General features: G+C 38.9%; 1 protein-coding gene across 1 annotated transcript in view; it reads left to right on the plus strand.

Moving 5' to 3' along the window:
• lrrc1 (leucine rich repeat containing 1) overlaps nt 1-15,353 on the plus strand; it is a 29,662-nt gene that overhangs the window by 2,061 nt on the left and 12,248 nt on the right. Inside the window, 9 exon segments of the mRNA XM_089011775.1 lie at nt 6,847-6,964; nt 7,928-8,006; nt 8,348-8,437; nt 11,758-11,814; nt 11,944-12,007; nt 12,469-12,543; nt 12,913-13,057; nt 13,135-13,253; nt 14,941-15,024. Of these exon segments, the coding sequence (XP_088867901.1) occupies nt 6,847-6,964; nt 7,928-8,006; nt 8,348-8,437; nt 11,758-11,814; nt 11,944-12,007; nt 12,469-12,543; nt 12,913-13,057; nt 13,135-13,253; nt 14,941-15,024 (831 nt within the window).

The raw sequence follows: 15,353 nt of genomic DNA on the forward strand, positions 1-15,353 counted from the left end.
CTAGATCTTCTTGATGTCGACCTTAAAGCCACAGGTTTAATTTCAAGTACTTTAACATCCACACAAAATCAATTGATTGATTCGTGTACCACACTAATTGTGGTGGTCTTATTTCTGATCCTTATTTTTTTTATTGCAAAGGATAATTTATTTGAATGTGCTCGCCTCCTGTTTCACTGCCACTGTTGTATCGAGCAGCATGATGCTACCCAAAAGAGTTGCCATAGTAGTGGTCTGATTGCATGTACTGTATTCTATTTTTATGACAATATGGTGCACTATATTAAAAGGCGTAGTGTCATTTACGGGTGCTATTTCGGTATTCAACACATATAGAAGATGTATGAATTATTGGAAGCAGGCATGGGAAAATGTACGCTATCTTAAAAAAAAACTATAACATGCATGCACTCTTTCTTAAATCTTCAAAAAGACAGCAGGAGCACAACAGAGTTCTGTTTTACTTATTTACGTATTTAACTATGTACTCACATATTTTTTTAACTCATTCACTGCCATTCACAAATGTATTCGAGAATTGAAAATATGACGTAGAGCCATTCCCAAATTTAAATTTGAATATTCTGTGGGTCATGGAATTCCAGTGACAATGACAAAAACCCTGGCACTGGATTGGACATATTTTTGCACGTCTGGCAGTAAATGAGTTAAAAAAAAATTATATTCTTCAAATTCATCAAAGTCCTCAACTTCTGTATTCAAAATGAACAACTAGGCAAGTTCAACATCATACACGCCAGGTTCCTTTGTGTCATTGTCAGTGTCACTCTCACATGCAGCTCCCCAAAAATGAAGTCGGCTTTTGCGAAAGGTCGAACTGCAATGCAGCGTGGGCCTAAAAGAGGGTGGTCATGCCTCTTTCACGCCCGCCCTTCTCACTTTAACATCCATTGAGAATGTTTGGCGTATTGACACATGCTGTAATCCACCAGCAAATATACAGGTGCCCTTCAAGTTGACTTTTTGAGAGGCCTCATTTTCATTTGATGAAACTGCAAAACATTGATCACATCACATTACATACTACACTCCGATATCCGATCGTCATTCCGTTATTTGGAATGCAATGTGTTTATCAGATGGGGTCGGATTGCTTTCTCATCACAACTGCACCAGAGTTTTGAATGGGCCCATAACAAGCAGTGCACCTCTAGGTTATATTCATCAACATCCAAGTTCCATTCCTGCGCTGACCGAGTGAACCATCAAGGGGGGAAATGAAAGAGGTCAATTGAAACAGTTTTAGTGGAAAAGCAACCTTATCCTTTCATACTTCTTACCATGCCAAACGTGTTCCTACTTGTGAAATGTCTTCTTACTTCTAACACGTTAACAATGCAAAGGCATCTATATTTGTTGAAAACCAACCATACGGGAAAACCAACCATACTGTTCATTGTGAAGTTTTACTTCTCTTTCCACAAACAATGTTGTGGCCAAAATGATCTTGACTTCATTTTCATACGATTTGTTGTGTTCATATGAAGTGGCCACTGTTCGGCGTACAGTACACTTGTCAAAGCCTCTCAAGTTTGTTTGCATTTGCACTCCTCAAGACATCTTCATATGCAATATTGTCATTATGTCATGAATTAAATACTGTATTTTCCAGTGTATAAAGCACACCCAAAAGCCTTGATTTTCTTCACAAGATGACCATGCGCCTCATACGCAGGTGCGCCTTATATGTGAGCAATATTGAGCCACAACTGGTCTCGCAACTACTGTCAGCAGCCACAGACTCAATTTCCCCCGTTTGAAGGTGTGCCTTATTGTCCGATGTGCCTTATACATGGAAACAAGTTTGAAAATACACCATTCATTTGGGGTGCACCTTACACTCTGGTGCATCTTATACACCGGAAAATACAGTACATTATGTTCACATTGTGGGCATTGTATGACTCAATTAAACTGTATTTTATTGCATTGATATGCTGCCAGTTTATTGGTCACAACTTTGTTTGAACGTTTAACATTTTAAGGGCTTCAGTAGCCGTGCCGGCTAATTTTCACCACTTAAAATGCAGTCCCCAGCTAAAAGGCACCAATCCCTTTCAGAACGTTTATTTGATCTCTGCAATATATATGTATGGAATTTCAAGTTGTGAAATATGTTGATTGATTATAATGGGGAAAAATATTGACCCTCAAAGTGGGTCAGCGTTTGAGCGTCTGGCTGAACCAGCCCCCCTGAGAACCACCAATATTCTAGTTGTGGCAGTGCAGGAGAAAAACAGTGTTCCACCAGCCCGACTTATTTTGAACCAAAGCTGTTGACGGATATTTTGCATTATTGACTGTCTTCAAATATTTACTAGATGTAGTCATTTTCACCAAACCATATCCCTCGTAATGCAAATATGGCACAGCATTTTATCATAATAATAATACGTTACATTTTAAGCGCCTTTCAAAGCTCTCAAGGACATAAAATTGACCTGGTTTCCTCCTGAAACCTGGCATCTTTTTGCCATTTCCATCAATATCAATGATTGACTCGAAATCAATTTCACCATTTCATTTAAGTGCTTGTCCGTGTCACCTAAAGTGGACAAAATTAGCAACAACGTTTATTGAAAAAATTGCAGTAAATGTCCTCTTTATACACACACACATACACAATCGCAAATAGGGTGAATATATTTGTACTTTATTTCTTTTAAAGGTATTCATTGAATGCATAACATTCTATAAAACATTCCTGATAAATTATACAGCTTCCTCATTGTAAATATTTAATTTATAAACACAAGCACCATTCTGATTTCTGATTTCTCTTGTTGGTTTGATCATACCGGTATGAGGTTGATTTTCCGCTAAAGAATCATTGAGCTGCAAAGAACAGGCCTGTGGTGTATCATATGAACGCAGATAAAAGTACATTGCCAGTATCTTGCGTAGTGTGAAGTACACGTTACTTTTATTGCCTGCCTGTGAAGATACCAATGGCAGGTGTGTTGTTATCGAGACAGCTGTCATACGTGCATCCACGTGACGTTGAACTGAAGTGACAGTCCAGTTCAGCAGTATTCTATGGATGTTTAGCGTAATGATGTGTTTCCTCGTAGCATGCCCACAAAGAGAAGCAGTTAATCATGGTTAGCGGCATGTCACTAATGTCATCAATGCTTGCTGGGTGAACTCAAGAAACATAACTGGATGAATGCTCGTATTAGCTCACCATCCACTTCAACGCTTGCTGTCGGTAATTTGCCCCTGAGGTGGGTGGATAAGTGGACGTGGCTTGGCGCTCACTTTTCCCCCAAAGGAGTTGTACTTTTCCTCTGATGAACATTTTACAAGCACAGCGTTGCAAAGAGGCACTTGTATGAGCAAATGTATAAATGTTTCTGATTTCATCATACCTTTATTCATTAACACATTCACTGCTGTTCACAAATTTATTCGGGAATTAAAAGTATGACGTAAAGTGCCATTCCCAAATTTGTTCGGGTTTATTTTTTTTCATGCTTGGGTGCCAATAAAGCACTGGCCATGGCCTCTGGCAATGTTTGCCCCCTTTTTCACAAGGGGGCAGAATTTCCCTTTTTCCCATGTTAGCGCTTTGTTCCAGCTTTAGTTGTTGTTAAAGCTCTACATAAACCAATACATAACCACCCTAATTTCAAGCTCATATAACTACAGATCCATATCATTTATGAATGAACTTTTTTTTCTAATGAAAGAAGACAATCTAAGATTTCTACGGGTGTATTGAGTGTTTATGTAGTCCTAAACTCAATATTCTGTGGGTCCTGGAATTCAAGTGTCAATGACAAAAACCCTTGCACAGGAGTGGACACATTTATGCACGTGTCTGGCAGTGAATGAGTTAATTTGGGGTTGTGCAATCGGTTATAATTTCACCTTGGGATCAATGTTATCAATAACAATATTCAGGCTTTTTGAGAAATATTGGAAACATTTTTCAGATTCATTTTGGAATCATGGCTCCATTCTATTTGTCATACGTTGACGTAGAAAACTCAACACACCCCTGTTCGAATTTCAGGTGTGAAAACTGAATTCTGGAAGGCTGACATTTCCCAGTTGTGTTTTCTGATGTACGGTATATCATCAGATTGGCTCGCAAATACCCAATTGATTAGATTACCTACACAAAGCAATTATAAAGAACAATGTGCATTTTAGCAGTTGTCCAGTATTTATGAGGTACCCTTTGCTGTGCTGAAATTAAGTGTCTTTTGATTGCTATGAATGTTTTCATTTTAAACAGTTTTCGTGAAAAAAACAACAATCACATTAACCCGTGCAGTTGTATTAAAAGATATTTCTGCATCACAGAGGGGAATTCCTCCCGGGAAAGTTTGTCCACTTGGCATCCAGATTGGTAACACTGCAGAATGTTATTTTGGACCAACATCATATATACATGATTATAGAGGGGACCTTAACATAGAATTTTGTTTGCCTTGTGATTTTGAATGGTTGTGCATAAAGTCATGTCGAGGAGCCACGAGAACAAAAGCAATGAGTTGCAACACACAAAGAGTAAGTGGTATCACAGTTTGCTATGATTTAATCTCATTGAGTCTGAGATTATCTTTATTGGTCTTGCGATTTCATAAGTGCGTTCATCAACACATTGTCAGCCCTTCCCCTTGAACCAGTGAAACTATTAACCATGTTGGTTTAGAAAATAGCAAAATTACCAGTATGTGAGCAGTTTATACTCACACAATTGGCCGCGTCTACAATGTAATTGGCCAGACTAGCCATTTGTCTCTAAACCCCATTTCAAGTCCTTGTCATATGCTCAACATTTTTTTCCAATGAAATTATTCCTGTGCAGAGGAAACATAAATTGGTTGTGTCTTCTGCTCCAACCCAAATGGATGGTGCTGAAGGTGAAACCAACATTTTAATCATTGACTGAGGATTTCAGAGGTTAAACTCTTGACTCACCCTATTTGAGATTTTTGTGTTGTACGTGATTGTTTTTTCTTTTCTTTTGAGGGGCGTGGAGCCGATTGATCAGCAGGAAGAACAGGTTTGGACTTGCAAACAGGCACTTTTCTTTAGTGCCATTGTCAAGGAGATTGATGTGCCACTATAAAATGTGTTTCCAGATGTATGTTTTGATGACAGGTGGATCGGTCAGCAATTGTTTGCTTGTGATTGTCTATAACAGTGAATGTCTAAAAGTACCGCAAAAAGGAACACTTGCTAAATCAGGGGATTTTCTCTGCTTCGGTTGCATAAATTGTGACTTTGTTTTTTTTCCAGTTACCATTGCTTCGTGTGTTTGCACTAATGAAGGATTAAGGATGTTTATCCCCATATTCGTTAGTTCCTGATGTGTGGTCACCAAGTCTCTTTACTGTCGGCTCCCTTGGAATTCATTTAGCGGTCCGTCGGCAAAATTATGCCTGCTGATAGTGCACTCTGGGGCGGCCACAACAGGGCGATGGCCTGTTCTGCCAAAGAAAACATTTTCCATTTCCGTAGTGACACCTGGCCTCCCCACGAATATCAAGTGTGGACTCTGTTTGGGTTCTGATTTCATTCATTTGTTTGTACATTCAGTTTTACCGGTAGCAGGAGCTTTTGCAACAATGAAATGATGAAGGCATAACTTCCTTGGTAGAAACAATAACAAACATGATGATTTTTAAATTTCTCCATGACTAAGGAACAATAAAAATAAGACCCAATTGCTTTTTTTGCCAGAAACATTCACCCAGGCGAGACTGATATTTCCTGTGAGTCGTATCAAGTATGTGCATGTATAAACTACTTGCGCCTGCCAGTTGGCTCACTCTCTGTGCAAGTTGATTCTAGCTCTTAATTAGTTTCAGTCCCAATTAATACTGTATATTTTTTGCTTTGGAATGAAAAAAATACACTGCACAACACACAGGAATAGGTTTATGTTTGTTTTTATATCATCAGTGCAACCATTTGAGCGCAACGACTAATTAATTCATGGATGGACGTTTGCTCTAACAGTAGGAATTTGAATGATTCACACAAACCAGCTAGACGACTATATTTCATCAGTCATAGTTGTAGAAATTGCCACATCAAAACATTCTTGCACTTCACCCTCTGTCTCCTTTTCCCCCTACTACAAATCTTCCCTCACCACATCACAAAGACATCTGCTCATTGGTCTTCCTAAAGGCGGCAGTCATAAACGTTGCAAATCACCAGACTGATATTGCTGTTGCACACCATCGAAGTGATTATCTGGTGTCCGTGCTGCTTATCTTGTTCGGGGTCAACACACTTGACTGATTGACAGCCAATCACAGGATAAATATCAAGACAGATGACCCTTCACATGATTACCGAGTGGGAACTGAAGCCAATTGCCCCAAAATCACATGTGATTTTGACCCGTGAACCATATAAGTCTGACCCATGCAATTAAAGACCAATACAATTCACCAATGGTACGAAGAGAGGTTCATCACTGCAGCGCCATTATAGTGAGAAGTGTGCCTCACGCTTGTGGATTGACACAAGGGATCAAAAAAACTTGGAAGTTTTCTTAAAGGCAATGTGTTTAGTAGGTAATATGTGGATGGATTGAAATGTCGCTCTGTCTAAAATTCCTCATTATATATTTATTAATTACAATAAATGTGCATACTGCTTTTCAATGGGTGTTTGATTATGTTATTTATTTCACCAACTACTATATTTTAAATCGAAAGCTTTTCTTTCCTCAGAATTTCATCTCTTTATTATCATATGAAAAAATATTTAATTCAATTTTCATTTATTTTTCCATTTCCATTGACATTGTATTCATTATTGCCCATATGCATGATTTGACATTTTTTTTTAATCTTTCAGCCATTTTTCCAGCTGGTGAAGTTAAGAAAACTCAGCCTGAGTGACAATGAGATCCAGAGAATTCCTCCAGAAATCGCCAACTTCATGCAACTGGTAGAGCTGGATGTCTCGCGAAATGGTAAATAGTATATTTTTTTCAATATTATTTGATTTATTTATTGTTGCTACTCCCATCATCATTGCGCCTGCGAGCTTGTCTCCTGGAATGCTGTCGTTTGCCTTTGAATGATAGCATTTATTTTCAATATTGCCATTTCCAAATTCACACCAATGCAAGTGGGATTCAGAAAATAATGACCGTATTTTCCGGTGTATAAGGCGCACCCCCAATGAATGGTGTATCTTCAAACCTTTTCCATATACAATGAACTCTTTTTTTTGGTCCCATAATAGAAAAAGTACTCCACTTGATAGCAAACCACGTCTGCACTCAAAGGGGGTGTGGAAAACTAGTCCGTCAGCCACCGTGGCGCTGTGTTGTTTGGTTCGTCCGCCGAAAACTAGTTTGTATGCCAAGATTATATTCTCGCAAATGTAATGTTTGTAAGGCGAAAAGTTTGTGAGCGAAAGCATCTCTGACACGAGGTATCACTGTGTAAGGTGCACCGGACTATGAGGCGCATCTTCAGGGAGTGAAAAATGTTTTCCAAATATAATATATAAATATATACACCAGTTTTCAAAAAATAAGTCACACCACATTACAGTATAAGGCGCAACAGTAGAGGCTGGGGTTATACACTACTTCTACGGTGGGGTGGAAATGGAGTCAATGGCTGCAAACAGTCGTTGTGATACCTGTTGTGGCTGAGTATTACTTTACATATAAGGTGTATAAGGCGCAGGGTCATTTTTTGACGAAAATCAAGGCTTTTGGGTGTGCCTCATACACTGGAAAATACGGGCGATGAATAATACGGGGTGGCTGATAAGAATAGACTTGTAGCCACCTCCTGTGGTCTTTGGTTCGGTCTGGTTGCTTGACACCGTCGTGTTTTTGAGCCCTTCTCCAAGCACTTTCAATATTATCTTCCCTTAATTATGTTGTGCGCTTTACGTGGTTTGCTTTTGTTGTGTGCAGATATTATGGAAATCCCAGAGACCATTTCACATTGCAAAGCCCTCCAAGTGGCAGATTTCAGTGGGAATCCATTAACAAGGTAATTTTGACAGTTATTTGCACAAGTGGCAAATGACAAACACATTATGTTGTTGCTGGGGGAAAGGGCGTGACCACAGCGAGCATTTTAACCGTGGTTAGATATGCCGTAATAAAGATAAGCGTGACAGAGCCTGACAGGCTCCAATGGTTTGGAAGAAATTTTTAGCTACCAGCTATAGAGAGGGACAAAATCTGTAAATAATAGCCCATTTGGTGACCACAGTGAATGGGTTTTATTGCGTCATACGAAACAGCACGGTGCTTCATCCACCATTCGAGGCACATGTTCCAGAATTATGCAGAGTATTGAAGGTTTTGCATCTTTTGGTGTTTTTCCAGGCTACCTGAAAGCTTTCCAGAGCTCCGGAGTCTAACATGCCTTTCTATTAATGACATCTCATTGCAAGTCCTACCTGATAACATTGGAAAGTAAGTCACAGCAGCACCGTCCGTGTCATATTCGCTTGGACATGATGAAAATAATTATGTAGCGACAGCAAGAAAATATATTTTCAAAATTCTCTTTTTTCTTTTTTTTTGAGCAAGTGATTCTCTTTTCCTACTCTTTCTATTTTGCGTTGCATTTAAAAACATACCACCGTTCCTGCTTTCAAGTAAACGTATTAAATTGCCCGTTCAAGCATTTCACCACATCCTTCGCAATTTATTTTGAAATAATTTGAAAGATGCAAATTTCATATGAATCTAATTATAATCTAATTCATGCGAGGATAATCTTTCTTACATTGATTTTTTTTCTCTGAAAAACAAAAGGCTTGTCAGATGCCACATAATCAGCATGTCAGAAAAAGGCCCGTCTGCCAACATTCTTGTTCCTATCTCAGTTATAATTAAATTTAATAACACACTTATGAACTTGTGGGTCAAATTGCCTCAAGGGTTATTTTAATGGAACTGTGGTCTTTTACATGAAATTAAATTTTGGTTCTTGTGGGTGGATTTAGTGAGAAAATCCAGGTGTTTTTTTAAAGGAGAAATGTCAACAATAACCTGATTGTCTTTAACCTCATTCATTCCCTCCATTCCCCCGATCCTTCCATCTTTTTTAACTCATTAACTGCCAGACATTTGCAAAAAAAGTGTCCACTCCAGTGCAATGGTTTTTGTAATTTTCACTCAAATTGCAGGACCCACAGAATATTGAGGTTTAGGACTGCATAAACATTCAATGCAACGTAAGAAATCTTACACTCTCTTCTCTCATGAGAAAAAGAGTTAATTCCTAAGTATGGGTCTGGAGTAATATGAGATGCAAGTGGGGGTGGCTGTACAAAAGAATTAAATAACTGCACGTCCATACCGTGGCTCTTTAATGGTAAACAATCCACTGACTAATTTGTTCAATCTTCTTATTTTTTTTTCTACTTTTTGCCGAATTAACTCATTCACTTCCATCCCCTAATTTATTATTAATTAACTCATTCACTGCCATCCCCTAATTTATTATTGAAAATATGACTTGGAGCGCCACACCTGAATTATTTCGGGTTTTGGTTTTTCTTGCGTAGGGTGCCAATAAAGCGCGCGTTAGACCTGTTTTTTCGCTTCCACAAGGGGGCATCATTTGTCTTCTGTACAGCCGCCCCCACTTACACCTCATGTTACTCAAGAGCCATATAACTTAGGAATTAACTATTTTTTTTCTGATGAAAGAAGAGTGTCTAAGATTTCTTACGCTGCATTGAATGTTTATGTAGTCCTAAAACTCACTATTATGTGGGACCTGCAATTTGAGTGAAAATGACAAAAACCCTGGCACTGGAGTGGACATATTTTTGCACATCGTCTGACAGTGAATGCGATAATGGTAAACAATCCATTGACTAATTTGTTCAATCTTATTTTTTTTCTACGTTTTGCCAAATGAATGAATAAACAGGAAAATAGTCCCTCAAAATGTCACAAACATAAAGCCTTAACTCATTTGTATTGGTCGTAACTGTCTATGCAACATGGTCATCTTGAACTGTCATACAAGTGCAACAATCCGTTATCCAATGCCATTTGTAAAATTTGATGACAAATATAAAATCCACTTACTTTGTGGATTTAATCTTTGCGGTTTTCTTAATTGGCAAATGAAAAAAAAAACGTATGTTGACCGTTGCTTCTTAGAAGTTGAATTGATCTCTCGTGAGGTACACACAAGTCTGTTGTATAATAGTCATGAATCTTATTGGAATAAATTGTGTTGAAGAAAAAAAGAGCCAAGGATAAAGGAAGTCACATCCCTTTGGTGCTTGCTAAAGTCAACCGGGATTTCCAGTAAACATTTGGCCGGTTATATTTTCAAATATTGCCACATCATGCAACGGCAATTCATATTTTCATATTGAGCGTGTGCACCTTGCTCTTCTTGGTACGGCTGATATGCCCAAATGTCCCATAACTGGTCGCTTGTGTAACATTCTTGCTCGAGTGCTGCTCATCGTCAAGAGGCGAAAGAAAGAAAATAATCACGGAACAACATCTTTTGGATTTGCCAAAGGGGATAAGATAGATGTTTTCTGAAAACATCCATCTTTCGAATCTCCGAATCTCGCCTGATGAAAAATGTCTCTGGCACAAACATCAAGACTTTATTGGAATCTGACTTAGTCTGGGTCCACAGAACAAGTCTTATTAAGCAATCCCAAATCATGTATTTCAGACTGTGAGAGACCCTTCGTCCTTTTTTGGAGGTCATTACTGTCAGATAAGTTTTAGCCACACAATTTGCTGTCAGAGCAGGCAGTCTTTCAAATACTGTTATGTTTAGAGAGAGAGATATACTGGAAATGCATGAAAGGCAATTTGGATCAAAATTCTTGGAGAAGGGTTGGGACCGAACATGTGATGCCGAAATTCTGTCAGTGTATGTCGTTTTTACTGCAACTGCCACTTGTTCTCAATGGCACCTGTGAATGTTCATGTTATGGAACACAAATCCAACGGGGGCGACTTTTACTGCACCTTTCTCATTTGTCATGAAAACCCATTCATGCTTCCTGTCACCTGATTACATAATACCGTATTTACTGGTGTATAAGGTGCATCAAATGAATTCATGTTACAGCAAGTTCGAGTTATACCGTAACATTCAAAGTAGGAAGTTTACAAAAAAATTCAGGAATTTAAACGATGTGTTATTTTATGCAAATGATGACAAACGTGAAGGTGAAGAGACATAAAGTCCACATCGTGATGTTGAAGTAGGCGTAGTTTATGCCATTTCGTGTATTGTTTCTGGATATATGCATTTTATTGGGAAGCGTAGTCAAAAGGAACATTTATGCAATTATTACTGCATTAAATTTCCAATCAAGCAATTCAATTTAAATGACTACTCCTAAAAGTACTTTCAAAACACTTCCTTGGAATCTCTTGGTAAGGCGTCTCTTAATGACTTGCTGTCATAAAACTGTCCATTAAAAGGGCACAAGATGTCCACAAACACCACCCAAAGATAAACGCTGCACTGTACTTGGTTCTTTTGATGGCCCAGGAGACATTTGGCTTTTCGTTGAACCGATTCACTACTTGTTTAGACTGCTGCTGTTTTTGATAAGATGGGTCCGGCCTCCGTCATGTTTCCTGTTCCTTACGTCAAGATGGCAAAGAGATCTTTCATGGCGTTTGCGGCCCGACTTGATTCGTTCCCCTCTCTTTGTTTTAAAAAGCACTTGTGAGTGTTTATGCATGCTGTGGAAATTTAAAGGTGTTAGATAAACATTGCCTTGTTATTTCAGGCTCTCCAATTTGGTGTCACTAGAACTCAGAGAAAATCTCTTGACATTCCTCCCAGAGTGAGTATTCAAACCATCTGCCTGCTTTCATGTGCGTACAGACGGTTCTTATGTACTGATGTTCACGTTTTGGCATATTTTTCCAAACGGTTGTAAATCCGCACTCACGTGTTCTCTTTTGATCCACAGTTCTCTTTCCTTGCTCCATAGACTGGAAGAACTCGATTTAGGAAATAATGAATTATATAGTTTGGTAAGTTTCTTTGTGAATTCTGGGCAATCTGTATTCTCTGATACGTTACTTTTCTCCATTTCCTTGCTTTCATCACATCCGAGTAGATTAGAATTCCTCAAGATCAGCTTCCTCCTGTCTTATCGCGCAGATGGGAGGGGGCACATCTGCTTCCAGCTTGGGTTTTAGGGTGTAATCTTATGGGAGCGCTCAAAATCGTGTGAGTGATTTACTGGCACAAGATCCAAAAGGAGGCTTTGCTGACGTGGCTGTCATGTTGCATTTTTTGTCTGTGTGCTGTAAACCACAGACAACTCCACATATTGTCCAAAATGTAGTTTTTGAAATGTTTTTGAAGATTTAATCAAGTACATATCCCAATTTGATTATTAAAAATGACACTGTTGTATTTGCTTGAATCTTTGCTGCCAAAATATCCTTTTGCCTGCTCATTCCATTGTGACATTCTTCTCCCCACGCAGCCAGACACAATAGGCTGTCTTGTCAGTTTAAAGGATTTGTGGCTGGATGGAAACCAGTTGGCCGAAATACCTGCGGTAAGATTATCATGCTAATTATGTCCTACTCTGAACATTTTCACCTCTTCTGCCTCTTTTCCATTCATATATTTAAAAGTTAAACTGACTTTCAAGTGGCTGAAATCTGAGTTGCAGAATGCTCAATCGTGGTTTGGGTGTGATTTTTTTTTTTTCTTCTTCCTATTTTGTAGCTTGCATGAAGTGGTGCCCCCCTCGGCACCCAAACATTTCAGTAGCTGTGCAATTCGGAATTTGAATTCATGTAAAATGTTTTCTTTTTTCGGTAAAACATTGAGGTTTGACAAACTATTTGCATGCCAAGGCAGAGCCACGTTTAATCTGAACTCGGTCTGCATTTTAAAAATGTTTTTTTAACCAAAACTTCAGGAGATGGGCAGCATGAAGAGCCTCTTGTGTTTGGATGTGTCTGAAAACAAACTGGAGCGACTTCCCGTGGAACTGGGAGGCCTATTGGCACTTACTGACTTGCTGGTGTCGCAGAACCTCATTGATGCTCTACCAGAAAGCATCGGTAAATAGTTTGAAAAGCTAACCACTGGTGTTTCTTCCTACGTTGAAAGACTTGCCACTTTTGTTCTTTTCCCGCAGGAAAACTGAGTAATCTGTCCATTCTGAAAGCGGATCAGAACAGACTGTCGTACCTGCCAGAGAGCATTGGCAACTGTGCGAGTCTGACTGAACTGGTGCTCACAGAGAATCAGATACAGGTTTGTTTGTAATTTACGATGTAATTTGTTCAAGTGTCATTGAAATGCTGTACTTAAAGGACAACCAACATCACTTTTTTGTTTCCTAACTGACATCAGAAAAACATTTGATAGCATCTAAAATACCCAAAACACGCAGGCTGATATTTTTAGTCAACTGCAAAACACCAATAAAAAGGACTTAAAGTGTCCAAAATCTTGGTGTGACGTCACACCAAGACGTCTTGCATTGCTGGAGAATCAAAAGAATGGCTTCACATTCGGAGAATATGCTTTCTTGTTACACATCCAGTTATGAATATGATTCAAATAGTTCTGAAGAGGAAAGCATACATGTTTGCAATCGATTAAATAATTTATTCGATTACCGTCCGAGAGGACAGTGATTTCATCTGTGCTGTATGTCATGCATATTAGCATCTTTGACAATAAAGCTGACTTTGACTTATTCCGTGCCATTTTGAGGCAACATTGGGGGCAAATGGGGGGAATCACCAAAAAAGAGGCAGAAAATGGTGACCAAACTCCTGTGAGGAATTAATCAGCCGTTTCCACAGGCTGATAAATTCCTGACATGGAGCTTGGTCGCCCTCTTCTGGCGGCTTTTTGGTGCAACACGAGGTTTTCAGACCAAACAAGTACAGCAAAATACATTGACGTGATGGAAGGACTGCTACAATGTGTCTTTTTTTTCGGTCAGGGGCGTTCCTTCAGTGACATCACGTACGGACTCGTCACGAACTCAAAAACAAGACTTTCGGAATATTCAGCGCGAGTCTTAAAACGTAAAATATAGCTATATGCGGTGGAATCTTTGTAAAATACACTCAGTAGAAGTCATTTGAAGTGATTTTACAAATTATGGACACAAATTGTCCGGAGACGTCGGTTGTCCTTTAAAGCTTCCAATATTTGTGCTTTCAACGAAAAGGTAAAAAGTGATGTCTGCTTTGCCTGATTATTTTATGTTCTTTGTTGCTAAATGAGTCGAGTGAAAGGTCAACATGTTGCTACTAAACTGTTAACTAAGAGTACAATTGATTTGACTGTCAAAAAGAAACAATTTGTAAATGCTATTCGATGTTAACTCATTCACTGCCAGATGACATGCAAAAATGTGTCCACTCCAGTGCCAGGGTTTTTGTCATTTTCACTCAAATTCCAGGACCCACAGAATCTTGCTTTTTAGGACTACATAAACATTCAATGCACCGTAAGAAATCTTAGACTCCCTTCTTTCATCAGAAAAAATACTTAATTCCTGAGTCACACGAGCTTGAAATGAGGGCCGCTGTCCAAAATACAATGCAATACATACATATTGGTTTATATTGCGCTTTAACAACAGCTGAAGCTGGAACAAAGCGCTAACCTGCACGAAAAAAACCTTGTGACTGTAAAATGTCCTTGAGTTTTGAAAGGCGCTTAGAAATTAAATGTATTATTATTATATAACATGGAAAAGGGAAATACTGCCCCTTGTGAAAGGGTAAAAACATTGCCAGAGGTCTGACGAGCGCTTTATCGGCACGCCCCGCAAGAAAAACCAAAACTCGAACAAATTCTACAATGGCGCTCCACGTCAAATGTTCCAATTCCCGAATAAATTCCAGAACGGCAGCGAATGAGTTAAAATGCACCAAGGATATGGTTGTATTGTAAATTTTATTATTTTCGGTTCCAATAGATTTTACCAAGAAGCATAGGGAAATTGAAGCGGCTTTCCAATTTTAACTGTGACCGGAACCTGCTGACATCATTGCCCAAAGAGGTTTGTTGGCAAATTTAAAGTATCATTGCATCAATTGATTTATTTACCATTTGCAGAAAGACACAAATCCATCACACACACACATTGGGTTCAATTGCCTTTACAGCACGTCCTGTACTTTGTTTTTCTACTTCTTCCTTTGCCTTTCCTATTACGGTACTTTCATCACTTTGCTGCTGTGAAATGTAAATTTCTCCACTGCGAGGCTAATAAAGGCTAATTCAATCCAATTTAATCCAATTCCGGCTCTGGCTTTCTTGTGTGGAGTTAGCATGTTCTCCTCGCACCTGTGTGGGTTTTCTCAGGGTACTCCGGATTCCTCTCACATT

Source organism: Hippocampus bargibanti, linkage group LG13 (genome assembly GCF_051943395.1).
Source record: "Hippocampus bargibanti isolate YZ-2025 linkage group LG13, ASM5194339v1, whole genome shotgun sequence".
Taxonomy (NCBI): domain Eukaryota; kingdom Metazoa; phylum Chordata; class Actinopteri; order Syngnathiformes; family Syngnathidae; genus Hippocampus; species Hippocampus bargibanti.